At 30.3% G+C, this 12,870-nt stretch overlaps 1 protein-coding gene across 1 annotated transcript; it reads left to right on the top strand.

Annotated features, from left to right (window-relative positions):
• LOC104759030 (putative F-box protein At1g20800) lies at window positions 971-10,870 on the top strand. Its single transcript, XM_019238878.1, has 5 exons — window positions 971-1,129; window positions 1,477-1,544; window positions 4,038-4,375; window positions 4,640-4,745; window positions 10,307-10,870. The coding sequence occupies exons 2-5, from the start codon at window positions 1,521-1,523 to the stop codon at window positions 10,868-10,870; spliced, it is 1,032 nt and encodes a 343-aa protein (XP_019094423.1). The 5' UTR covers window positions 971-1,129; window positions 1,477-1,520.

Genomic DNA, 12,870 nt, shown 5'->3' with positions numbered 1-12,870 from the left:
TTTTTTTTTTTTTTTTTTTTTTTTTTTTTTTTTTTTTTTTTTTTTTTTTTTTTTTTTTTTTTTTTTTTTTTTTTTTTTTTAAAGAGTTCAAGTGATGATTGATAAAAAAGACGAAAAAAATTAAAAAAATTAAGAGTTATGTTTTCCTTTGTCTTTTGTACTAATTTTTAATTTGTGTGTTTTAATTTTATTTAAGTGCGCAAAGTAACTATAGTTGGAAAGGCTAGCTAACAAGCTTGAATATGAATATGATGATGGATTGAGTCTTCTTTCAAGTTTCACAGACGTGGAGGGAATAAACAAAAGATAAGAGTTAACTAGACAAATTTCGTATCAAGGTGATCAACATACTAATTTTTTTGGTTAATGAAGAGGTTATACAATAGTTATTTAGCGACAAATTATATATACTGTATATTTTTATTTCTCTCTGGTATAGCAATACATGTTTAACTAGATAATGACCTACGCTGGTGGTGCGGGGGAATAATATTTTGTTTTGAGTTATATGATTACAACAATTTGGGATTTTAAATAATATAGTGTAATTTGAATCATATTATAATATTAATTGGTTTATTTTTAAAACATAGAGATAAAGTACATATGTTGGACTATATATAATTTAGAATTAGCATGTAATGTAATTAAGTGTAAGGGGTTAATTAGTATTATTGTCATCATAACCAAATTTTTTACCCAAAGTAGAACATCCCTATTAATTAAATTAGCAATGTAATGTAAAAGTGAATAATTATATGCTTTCTTTGTGATCCCAAATAACTTTTAATGGCCCATCCACAATCCATTAAGCAAATTATCAAGTTAGAGAATACACTACAATTAATATCGACTAAGATCCAATGTAAATGGCCCAGTCCACGGCACACAGTCGAAAACCCTAAATGATTATATATATATTTATATATATATATCTATTTTTTTCTTCAATCGCCGAATCCAAAAACGATGAAACTCGATCTCTTCGTCTGCTCACTGCGATAACAACAAATTCTTTCAGTTTTCAAATCTCTGATTTGTTTTCCGAAAAATCAGACATCATTGATGCAAGTGAAGCAATCCGTTGATGCTGGATTAGGAGAGAAACCAGTTGAGATTTAAGATAGAGGTCAGTTTATAGAATTTTCATAATCGGTAATTAGCTTTAGTTAGATTCTTACCCATGTAATAAAATATAAATTGTTTAAAGTTGTTCAGTACTAATTGTTCCTACAATCTATAGCTATCGTTTAAATTTTTTCAATTTAAAATGTTTAAAATTTTCAATTTGAAATCTGTGAGATTCTTAATTTTCACGATTATGAACCGTTGTGAAATTATAAATTCAATCCCTACAGCTTGATTAAATCGTAGTTCTCTTATTATATAATTATAATATATACAAATTTACCTTCGCAACTATGTCTCTTTTGGTTGCATATTATATGATCCTTTTAAACATGTATACATTTGCAGAAAATAATATGTCTTTTTGGTGCTTTGACTACTAACGTGGATATATGCAACCTACTGCTATCAAAAACGTAAGTTGTAATCTATATTCGAGTCACTTTTCTTATTGTTTATGGTTAATTCAGTTGTGTTCTTGTTTGTGTTCATAAGCATGTTTATTAGGTTAGTGTTCTTAAAGTAAATTAACTTTAAACAGAAGAAATCTGAAATCCATAAATCACTTCAAATAAAACAAAATATCTCTCACAACACAAACCTTGAAATGCAAACTAAAATCTTGAAATAAAAACTTAAACCTTCAAATCTTAAAACTTAAACAGGAGGACACACAATGTGTCTTATTGAATGTTAAAAACTAAACTTCTCTTAATCACTTCCGCCATCTTTAGAACCTTGGTTGTACTCAAGCATGCATAATAGTTTTGGACAACGTTAGTCAGTTTTTCTTTCATTTTTTTTTGTCATATATATCAATAATGAAATTATAGGTGTTACCACCTCTTCAAATCTCCGACCTTTGCAACTGGTGGATCAAAATGAATCTCTGAAACCCATGGTGTAGAATACAATTCCATTCTTTCACATATTAAAATAATATGTATATAAAACTTAAAAGATTACAATGGTTTTATAAACATTCGGCGTTTACCATCAAATATACCTCTAAATACTAATGTGCTATAACGATAGAACTTGTATTATAAACATTCGGCTGATTTACCATAAAATATTCCTCTAAATACTAATGTACCATAACATTAATCATAAAGTTATATTAAAATACCTCCACTTTGGTATTTGACATGCCAAAACTGCAGAACTGCAACAACATGATAGCATCCTGTTGCGAACCAATTGTTGGTAAAGAAATCAGCCAAGTCATTATATGTCATACACTGTATATGAAGACCACTATAGTTTACACAAAACATGCCTTCAGTATGTAATTAATTTAAGCACATCTTGAAATATATATTCGCAAATTCAGTGGGAATGTTAACAAACCTCAAATCTCTCAGAGAAAACCTCAAGATCCTAATCATCTCTTGTGAAACCTCCACATTTGGATCATGTACATGAATGAGAGGTTCGACATTCACGACTTCACCCATTATGGCTGATTAAAAAATAAATATTTTTATTAGATTATTAATTACACAAAGTGAATAAAATATAAGAATGTACAAAAACGATTATGTATAAAAACTAATTACCTAATGGGAGAATTCTCATAGCATGATATCCTAACTCTATCAAGCCTTTTGAAATCAAAAAGTGATTATTGGAAATCACTGCTGAATTCTCAACGATAGTTTCATTGGTGAACATGATCATGTAATCACAATCAGTGTGCTTAAGACGTCTATCATTGTAACAGACATAAAAACTTGAAAATATTTTCCAATCATTTTCATCAATTTGATTATCTGAAAGTTTCGAACAGATCTTCAGTAATCGTTGTTTCAATCTTGTCCAACTATATCAAATGAACAAAAAACAATTAGTGAAACAAAAGTTGCTAATTAAAATCTAGAGAAATTGTACTGTGTTGATAATCTCTATATACTTAAAAATACATCACACATAATTAGTTGAATTGTAGCATCGTCTACAGACACTTTACTCTACTTCCTTAAGACCTTCACTTGAATCTTTGGGTTATTAATACATATTTAATGATCCTTCTTATCTAAGCATATTTTTTTTGAAAAGTTTAAAATAGTCTTTGATCTTTTGAACTTTTTAGTAAGCACAGAACTAGCTGGTTAGTTTCCAATGATTTTTATATGGATACCGGTTTTTATAACTTTATTACAATATCTAATCTATTTGAATTCCAAGAATTTATATAAATTCTGAGTATACTTTTAAGTTTGAAAATGTTTGACAAAAACAAAGTTTGAAAATGTTAATGAATGAACGTAGGCCTTTCCGGTTTTGTAGTCAGAAAAGGAGGTGGTATTGGTTTGAGATTTATGAAGATTTTTGAAGAGTTCAACAAAATCATTAAAAATGAATAAGTGAAAGATTGGTTAAGATTGTTAGAGAGTTTTGTTGATTAGTTTTTTAAAATCTAGTAAAGTCTTCCAAACAATTCCTGTATTTTTATGATACTTTCCATGACTTTATTTTGTAAAGAAAGTGTCTAAAATCATGAACCAATAACATAATAATTGAACTCATTAACAATTCTAGATTCTTTTGTTTTAATTGAATAACACAAAACTTTTAAAGACTTTATAAAAGTCTGAATCCAATAACCAAGATTTGTTAAGATTTTAAATGACTTTTTACAAATCACAAACTAATAATACTAAACTTTAACAGAGTTTAACAAAATCTTGATCTAATAACAACAGATTCTACATAACATTTAAAATCTTTAAAACTCTATTCAAATCTTAAACCAATAACCCTCACTTATACATGTCATTGACTCATTTTGTTAAAAAAGGAAAAAAAAAATCATAAATATTTCATTTTTTTTCGAAACAAACAAATTAAGTAATCAAAAACCCTGATTTCTTGCACTCACTCATTTTTTTTTTGTGTCCTCCCTATAGAATTCGACCATGGAGGCCTTACCTTATAATCTCCTCGACCAGATTCTCTTCAGATTGGATCCGAAATCTCTGGCAATGATGCAATGCACGGGTCGATATATCAACTCTTACATATCCGATGATATCTTCAGATCCGAATACATGTCTCGTGTCGGAACCGGTTTGCTTCACATCTCTAGCATTGGCTCAACCCTCCTCTTCTGCTACCCTTTTCGCGGTTCTATGTTATTCCGCAACCAAGATCCCTTAGATGTCAAGACTCGGGTTCTCTCAATTTGTTCTGGCCTCCTCCTACTCTTAATGGATGGTCTCTGTGTCATCAACCCGCTCACAAAGAGGTATCGATTCCTTGATCACTCTAAATCGAAGTTTCTTTCTCGTGCTGACAGAAGGGAAGATGTAAGCTTTATTCTCGGATCGAAGGAACTGAACCGCATCGGGTTTGCGGTTGATCAAATTGACCAAACAACTCAGAGATTCAAAGTTGTTATCATAAAAGAAGATACTAAGGCCGCTTCGAATCCTGACGAAACAGTGTATCAGTTCGAGATCAGCACAGGGGCTTCTTGTTGGAGACTGTCGAAGACAACTATTACTTGCAGCGCAAGCAAACTAATGGCGGATAAGAAACCGCTTTACTTGGACGGATCTCTTCACTGGCTCAGAAATGACGGAAGCATTTTAGCTTTCAATCCAGAAACAGAGCAAGCACGGCTGGTTCATATCAAGTTTCATATCAAGTTACCCACCATCATTACTGTATGCTTGTTTATTGTTCTTCTTTTAGGATATATATTGAGAAAATTGAACTGAATAAATTGAACCGTGGTTTTGCCTTCTTGAACCATCTTATATAAAGTATGAGAAGGTTTTTTCTAACTTTATCTGCCAATGCGACACTTGGCGCTCTATATTTGTGACACATGTCTTTCTTACTAATTTAAAATTAATTTTTTTAATATACTTCATTTTTGTTTTATATTGTGTATAGTTTGCTTAAAAGTTTTTTTTTAACATTGTTACAAAAATATGTTTCTATCAACTTTCAGTTTAAACATATAATATATGCTTAAAAATATGTTTCTACCAACTTTATGTTTAAACATATAATATATTTCCTAATGAAAGCATATATCATATAACCTAAAAATAAAACTATTGATCAAACCAACTAAAACCAAAAATGTTTTTATACTTTAAAGTAAAAACTGAAACCAAATTAATTTATGATAGACTAATTTAAAAATACAGAATATGTTCTAATATATTTTAAAAATTACATTGTATTCAATAATCACATATATTGTATTAAAGACAAACTCATATAAAATTATTGTATTTAATATTCTATAAGTTACTGGTTGACAATTTGTAAAATGTATGTACTAAAAGAAAATAAAATAACATAATGGTATCATAATATAATTGCTTAATCACCCCGTGAAATAACAGAAAACAATAGTTTCCAAATTTAATTTAAAGGTAATTATACTATTTATTTTTAAATGATTAGCAAATAGAGATAATATCTCGAATCTAAAAAAGTATTAAATTTGAAACACACTTTTTCATGAATTTTATTCATAATTTAATGCGAGATATAGTCTAAGATATTTCAAAAAGTTTAATAACATGAGCCATATTTAATATGCATTATTCCAAAAAAATTATATTAAGGGTAATTAAGAGATTAGAGAGTAAACACTAGAGCATATGGTAAATCGGGAATACACTTATTAATCATTCAAAATAATCATTGGTAATTCCTCTATGTAAAACATATTGGCTAGATTCATAATCTCATTAGTATAATAGAAAATTCAGGTTTCAGAAGTTTAGTTTATCGATTGGTTGGAGAGTTCACTTTTTGAGAATTGAAAGAACATAATGGATAAGAATATAGTTAAGGACCGAGAAATAACCCATCATCATAAAAGTATAACACATTTTCAACATTCATATAGGGTTTCTAATTCAAAAGCAATTTGTTAGGAGGCTAATTGAAGATAATCAAACTATAGCAACATATTGTGGAGTTAAAAAGAAAATCAAATATTAAGATTGATAAACTAGAATATATATAGTTGTAAAAGCAAAAAGATCAATATTTATCAATAGGTTTTCTTTACGATTGAGACTAAAACGTAATTTTTATTTATTTATTTTCATGATTACTGAGTTTCACAATAATTTTCTGGTTATAGAGATCTAGCAAATCATCATATAAGTTTTGATCGCATCCATATATTAAAGCTTTCGAAAAGATGTAGGGAAAGATGAGATGTATCTGGTAATATTTGTAAAGTATTTTCAATACTAAATTTTCATTTTGAATGTCTTATATATGGTCTCTACACATTCATTTGTGGTAAGACTATCTCCAATATATATTCTATTTTTTACTCTAAGATAGAACATAGTTATTTTTCAATGTATCATTCCATTTTTGAGTTTAAAATAGAGTTAGTGTAAGCCTACCATTTACTCTACTTTAGAGTAAGATATAGAATAGAGCTGAAGCAAATATTACTCTATAATAAAGTATTGACTTTAAAATAGAGTGGGACTGGAGATCCTCTAAGAACCTAATAAATTATCACTAAACAATAAAATCCAAAAGAACAAAACTTTGAAGGATTTAATTATTTTAATCAAAAATATTTCTAATATGTTTTGTTTAAGAATCATACATCTAAAGGAACACATATTAAACATTTTAAAAATAAACTTTTCTTAAAAAGTCTATTTCAAAAATATATTTCTAAATTTAATATATATTATAATTAAAAAAATGAAATATATCTCGCGCATCGCGCGAGCCTATTCCTAGTATCATATAATTCAACGAACTGTAGGGAGGATCACGAAGGAGCTGTCAAGTGTTGTTGGAGTTACAGTGTGGAAGTGTCATTGCCTGATTTCCATAAGAAAGTATCAAGTCCTTGTGAAGATGCTGGCAATCTTGTCCGGTGATGTAAATTTGAAGTTCTTCGCCTGAGGAGAACACGCGCTCCCTAGGGAAAGACCATATATAATCCATGATTTGCTGGTTTGGCTATTTGGAACAGCTTTTGCTCAAGCGAGAGCACGCGGACCAAAAAATTACCAAAAAAATGCTAACAAAAGACCGAATTGGTAGTCCCTTTACCAAACTAGAACATACAAATCTAATCATAGCCAACAACAATGCATTTGAGAAATTGGTACGCTTCGTCTTTGAGCTTGTGGAGTAGTCCATTATTAGTTTGAGCTTTGAAGTGGTACAAACAGTATAATTCTTTTTGTTTTTTCCCCCTTTTTACTGAAAAAGGTTAATATATTTTTGAACTCCATCGAAAATGTTCGAGAATGACTCTTAACCGGTATTGGGAAACTTTACTTTCTTGTAAAAACTGTTAAAACTTTTTAATAAAAAAAAAAAAAAAAAGGGAATTGTAACTTTTTCCTTTTCCTGCTAAATAGTAAACCATGCTTTATCTTGTCTACTAGATAAGGAACCATCGGATATGCGGGTTTAAAGTTTTGTAAATGAAATTAAATTAACAAAAATATATTAAAATTTATTGCACATTGGCTCCACCTTCTTCCCCTAGATAATCTTGCATCCAACCTCATCCACCTTCATCTTTTGGGGAGATAACCTTGCGTCCAACCTCCTCCACCATAGAGAGAAACTCGGCTCTGCCCTCCTCATGTGTAGAGAGAACATGTTCACGTCTTTTAGCTATCTCAAAATGGCTTGCTCCGACAACCAATGAAACTAAAGACCATTTTCTAACGTCACAAAATCTTTTGATAGTAACTAATATTAATTTTTTCATTTATTCGTGGAAGTGTTTTTGACAAACCATGATGTAGCATTTGTCTTAATTTGGAACGCCCCGACTGCCACCTTTCTTAATGAGCCCCATGTCCACTCCTAGTCCATGGGTCACCTTCCTCAATGGGCGCCACGTCTACTCCTGGCTCACCCATATTCGACGGTCAATTTGTTACATCCGGGAGGCTTTAAAGACTTGTTTACCGACCCAACAAATCACTATATGATCTTTCCCTGTGTTTTGTCCTCACTCGCATAGTTCTGACAATCACTTCCCGAAAAGTCACCCATATTGAAACTACTGCAGCTCAAGCACGCTTAACTCTGGAGTTCTCTCAGGACCCTTGATCGAAAAGATAAGTGCATTTTGGTGACATAGGTGATCAAATCAATTCTTTTAAACCTATCTACAAACCAGGGTGTCATAGTCTCCCAACTCTATGGATCTATCAACAATTATTTATGTTTTTTCAATCTATCTATCTATGTTTGTTGTAAGCTTGTGTTTGATTAGCCTATTATATCTATACATTAAATTGATGAACTTCTACTCCTTCTCTTTTTAGGATTGAATGAATGGTAAAAGTTATGTTTGCACAAAAAAAGGTCTATGAACAACCAATCAAGGTTGAGAAATTAGAAGAAAATAAATTTGACATAAATAAAGAAATAATAGAAAATTATAAGCACGATAATATTTGGATCTTAAATAATTCAAAAAGATAAATTAAATAAAAAATCTAAAAATACTACATTAAATTTTAAAATACAGTATTAGAAAAAAAAGATGCATATAGTAATTTTTTTTTAGGTCAACATATTAATCTTAGGTCTTACCTATTCCAATCTGAAAAAGGGAAAGTAGAAAAAAATTTTGGTTTAAAAAATAAAAAATATTTACCTTTCCATTAAAAATGTTTTACCAATAGAACAAAGTTGAAAGAAATATTTTTGAATAAATTATTTTGTTAGATAAAAAATATGAGACGATCTATGTTTATATTGAAGTGAGTATTTACAAAATTTAGAATATACAATTAACTGTATATTTTCCTTAATCACCAGTTCTATTTTTTTCTAGATTTAATAACTTAAAATTAAAAATAAGTAAATAATGTTATAATTTCGAAATTTATGAAATGTATATATATATATACAATCTCTTTATAATTATAAAAAAAACTTTTATTTTTTTTTATTTTTTATAACTATCTTTTTACATTATTAATATTGTTTAAAATAGAATATTTTGTTTTTTTTATTGTAATCTCAAATCTCTCCTATTAAATATTAACTTTTACACATATCGTAATATCAAATTGATATAAGCTTGACACATGTCAAAATCTTATTAGTGACTAACTTTCAAAATCCAACTTTATATAATAAGATATATATTATTATTATTATTTTTTAAATGGTATTCAATTTTATAAATAAAAGTCCAATGGGCTATTTCCGGATTTAGGTCCATTACAATCCTCAAAGGGCCTAAACCACATACATCAAACCAAGTAAAAACTGTAAATCAAAATTGACCCGGATTTAATCACGAACCAGAATCAAACCGGCACTCGTTTACCCTAATCTCCAACTGAAGAACTCAGTTGAAGCTGCCGTCCATAATATTGCGGATGCTCATCGGAACGGTGATCCAAGATATATATTATTAGAGTATCAGAAGCACCAAATCAGAAGTATTAACCATACACAATCATACCTGAAAAGGCGAAGCAACAGCTCTGTAAAATTTGTTCCTTCTCCGATGGATCGATTACCTTGGCATCTCGTCGACAAGATTCTCTTCAGTCTGGATCTCAAAACTCTTGCGAAGATGCAATGCACAGATAAATCTTTCCGCTCACATCTATCCGAAGACTCGTATTTTAAATATGAATACAATTCTCGGGTAGGATCCAGTTTGTTTCACATCACTGCCGAGGGCTCTAGATTGGTCCACTACTTCCCATTCCTCGGTTCTACGTCACCGAGAGCCCAAGAAACCCTAAAGTTGAGATTCCAGATTCTAGGCTGTTGCTCTGGCCTTCTCTTACTCTTCGGCCAAGGTCTCTGCGTCGCAAATCCTTACACTAGGAAGTTTCGGTTCCTGGATCACTCTAAGTCAAATCTTTTCCCTAGGATAACTGAGAGTGGTGAAGCTATTGATTGGGAACAAACGAAGTACATAGGTTTCGCTGTTGATCAGATTGATCGGAGAACTCAGAGATTCAAAATTGTCTGCGTAAAAGGTATTGAGGCTCATCCAGAAGAAACAATGTATCAATTTGAGATTAACAAGGGAGTTTCATCATGGAGACTGTCAAAAACCACAGTTACTTGCCGCTCAAGCAATTTCGATAAGCGTATGAGACCTGTCTACGTTAACGGATCTCTTCACTGGTTGAGAAACGACGGAAGCATCTTGGCTTTCAACCTCGAAACAGAGAAGGCACGGCTGATTCCAATAAGATTTCCCCAAGAACTGAGCGTGAAAACATTGTTTGCCGCCGCCGATAACAAACTGACACTGATATGGCCGACGAAGGAAGTAATTTACGTTTACTCCCTCGAGAATATTCTCACCGATCCCAAGTGGGTTCTAGTGAGGCGGATGAGGAACGTAATGGCGGAGGCAAAGAGACTCATTTTCTGGGACGTTGTGGCATACGACGGAAAGGTTTTAATGTTGAGGGAGAAGAATCAGGATTTCTTTGACGGAGTGGTTCATCGGTACGACTTGAGAGCTAGTGAGTGGGGAGTAATGGGTTACATTCCATTGTGGTGCTGTACAAACATGGACTTTTATCTGTATACACCGTCGGTCTATCCATATGTGGTTGGATTGGATGAGAAGCTGAAGCCTTGTGATGGTTACAACCGCATCTCCTCTCTAAGCTCGATTATGGGATTGGTTGTTGGAATCTCATCGGAGAAAGTGGAAACGCAACTTAGGAAAAGATCGATTGAAGAGGAAGAAACTAAACTAATGTTAAAGAAGCAACGAAATTACTAATGTTCAAGGATGATGGATGCCTTCCAAGATCTTCTTTGACGTGCAAACAACCCGGCAAAGGAAGAAGTGGACAAAGTCGTACGAGTCACGTGAGGAATATGTATAAACGTGCTTGCAACCTTTCTCCGATTCTAAATTCTCATATTTTGATTTCGTAGTAAGCTACCAAACTCGATGACATAGTGACTACTAGTTAATTTGTAAACATTGTCTTTTAAATTATACTAAATAAATGTGTCCACCTCTAATTTTAAACATCCAATAGGGATTAGCCATGTCACTAATTAACATTTTTAAAATTTTCAAATATTTTTAAATTAAGTTACTTAAGAAAATATGGAAATAAACTTAAATCGTCCACCTAAGATTTTAATCGACCAATAGGAATTAGACATCTCACTAATTAACGTTTTTGTCACTATAATAGTTTCTATATTAAGTTTTTTTTGGTAATAATATAAAAATAGAAATAAAAGAACCGAAAAAATTTCTATTTTTTAGATGTTAAATCTCTAGAACATAATTTTGGCTATTTTTCCAAAAATACCATAAATCAATTGATATGTATATTTTCTAAATCTAAACAGTTAAATTGGTTAATATCGTATAATAATGTCATATTTCTATTTAAATTGTAATGTATTATTGTTAATTTGCTATATTTTATGAAACCTAGCCGCCTCTTAATTTATTATAAATATTATGTATATGTTTTATTGGCATTCATAAGTTTCTGAAAGCATCATTGTCGTTTAGTGAAAAAAACTCACCGGTTTTGATCAATTTGTTTGAAAGGTGATTAGTTGGAGGAGATGGTTATGAATAATTCTAACCAGATCATAAGCATCAGGCTGTTGCTGAGTAGTAGACTGTGGCTCTATTGATTGCGAGATGAGATTGGATCCGACATCTAAAGAATGGTTTGGGTATATTTATATATAGGAAAAAAGATTGCTAGCTACACGAAGTATGCGAGAACGCATGATCACACATACCAAGTATAATATTGTACTCTCAACTACACGAAGTAGATGTATTGCATGATCACATGCATGAACTATATGACGGCATGTGGTTAACACCATAAACATACAATTCCGGTACACCGGTTAACTGACTCCAGCATTGACCAATATTGACAAAAAAATATATTCTATTTTTTATGTATAATATTAAAAACCAAAAACATAAATTGCTATATCAAATAGTTAATATAATTTTTTTTTATATATAACTAAATATTTTGTTTACATATTTAATGTATTCATTCTTATAATTAGTAATTTTAATTTTAAATCTAAACTAATAGTTAATAATTATTTTAAATCTAAAGTAATAGTTAATCTAAACTAATGATTTTGATATGTATTGGGTTTGGTTCTAAGTGTTTTTGTTGTAGAAATATTTTTTTTTGGTTGAGAATATTAAATAATATCAATTTTATATTTAGAGATATTAAGTAAGAATTTGATGTTTTAAATTAATAAAGTTAAAATAAGTAGTTTTCTTATTTGATTTATTATAACAAGATTATCTGGTTTGAATTTACTTTTTAATATCTTATAAATGATTTTTATTTCAATTTTTGTTAAGTTTTGAAATTGAAAAAGGTAACTATTATAAGACTAAATTAATGGAATATATATACAATATATCTTTACTTTGGATCCATATATATTTTAAATTATAAAACACTATAAATGATTCCTAAATAATATAATGATTTTTTTTTTGGTTTCTAATGTTAGAAACAAAAAAAATTGCATATTTTTATTGGTCAACATGGGTCAACGCCGGTCAATATTAGTCAACACCGGATTCTGATGAACGATGTACCGGAATAAGAAGGTTGTGATGTTGAGCACATGTCATCATATAGTTGGTATATGTGGTCATGCAATATATATATTTCGTGTCGTTGGTAATACATTTTTAAAGTTAGGATGTGTGGCCATGTATTGAACAATACTTCGTGTAGCTGAGTATATTTTTTCCAAATA

The sequence above is a fragment of the Camelina sativa genome, chromosome 17, assembly GCF_000633955.1.
Source record: "Camelina sativa cultivar DH55 chromosome 17, Cs, whole genome shotgun sequence".
Lineage (NCBI taxonomy): Eukaryota > Viridiplantae > Streptophyta > Magnoliopsida > Brassicales > Brassicaceae > Camelina > Camelina sativa.
The sequence above is the reverse complement of the archived record's forward strand: the minus strand, read 5'-3'. Positions and strand labels throughout refer to the sequence as shown.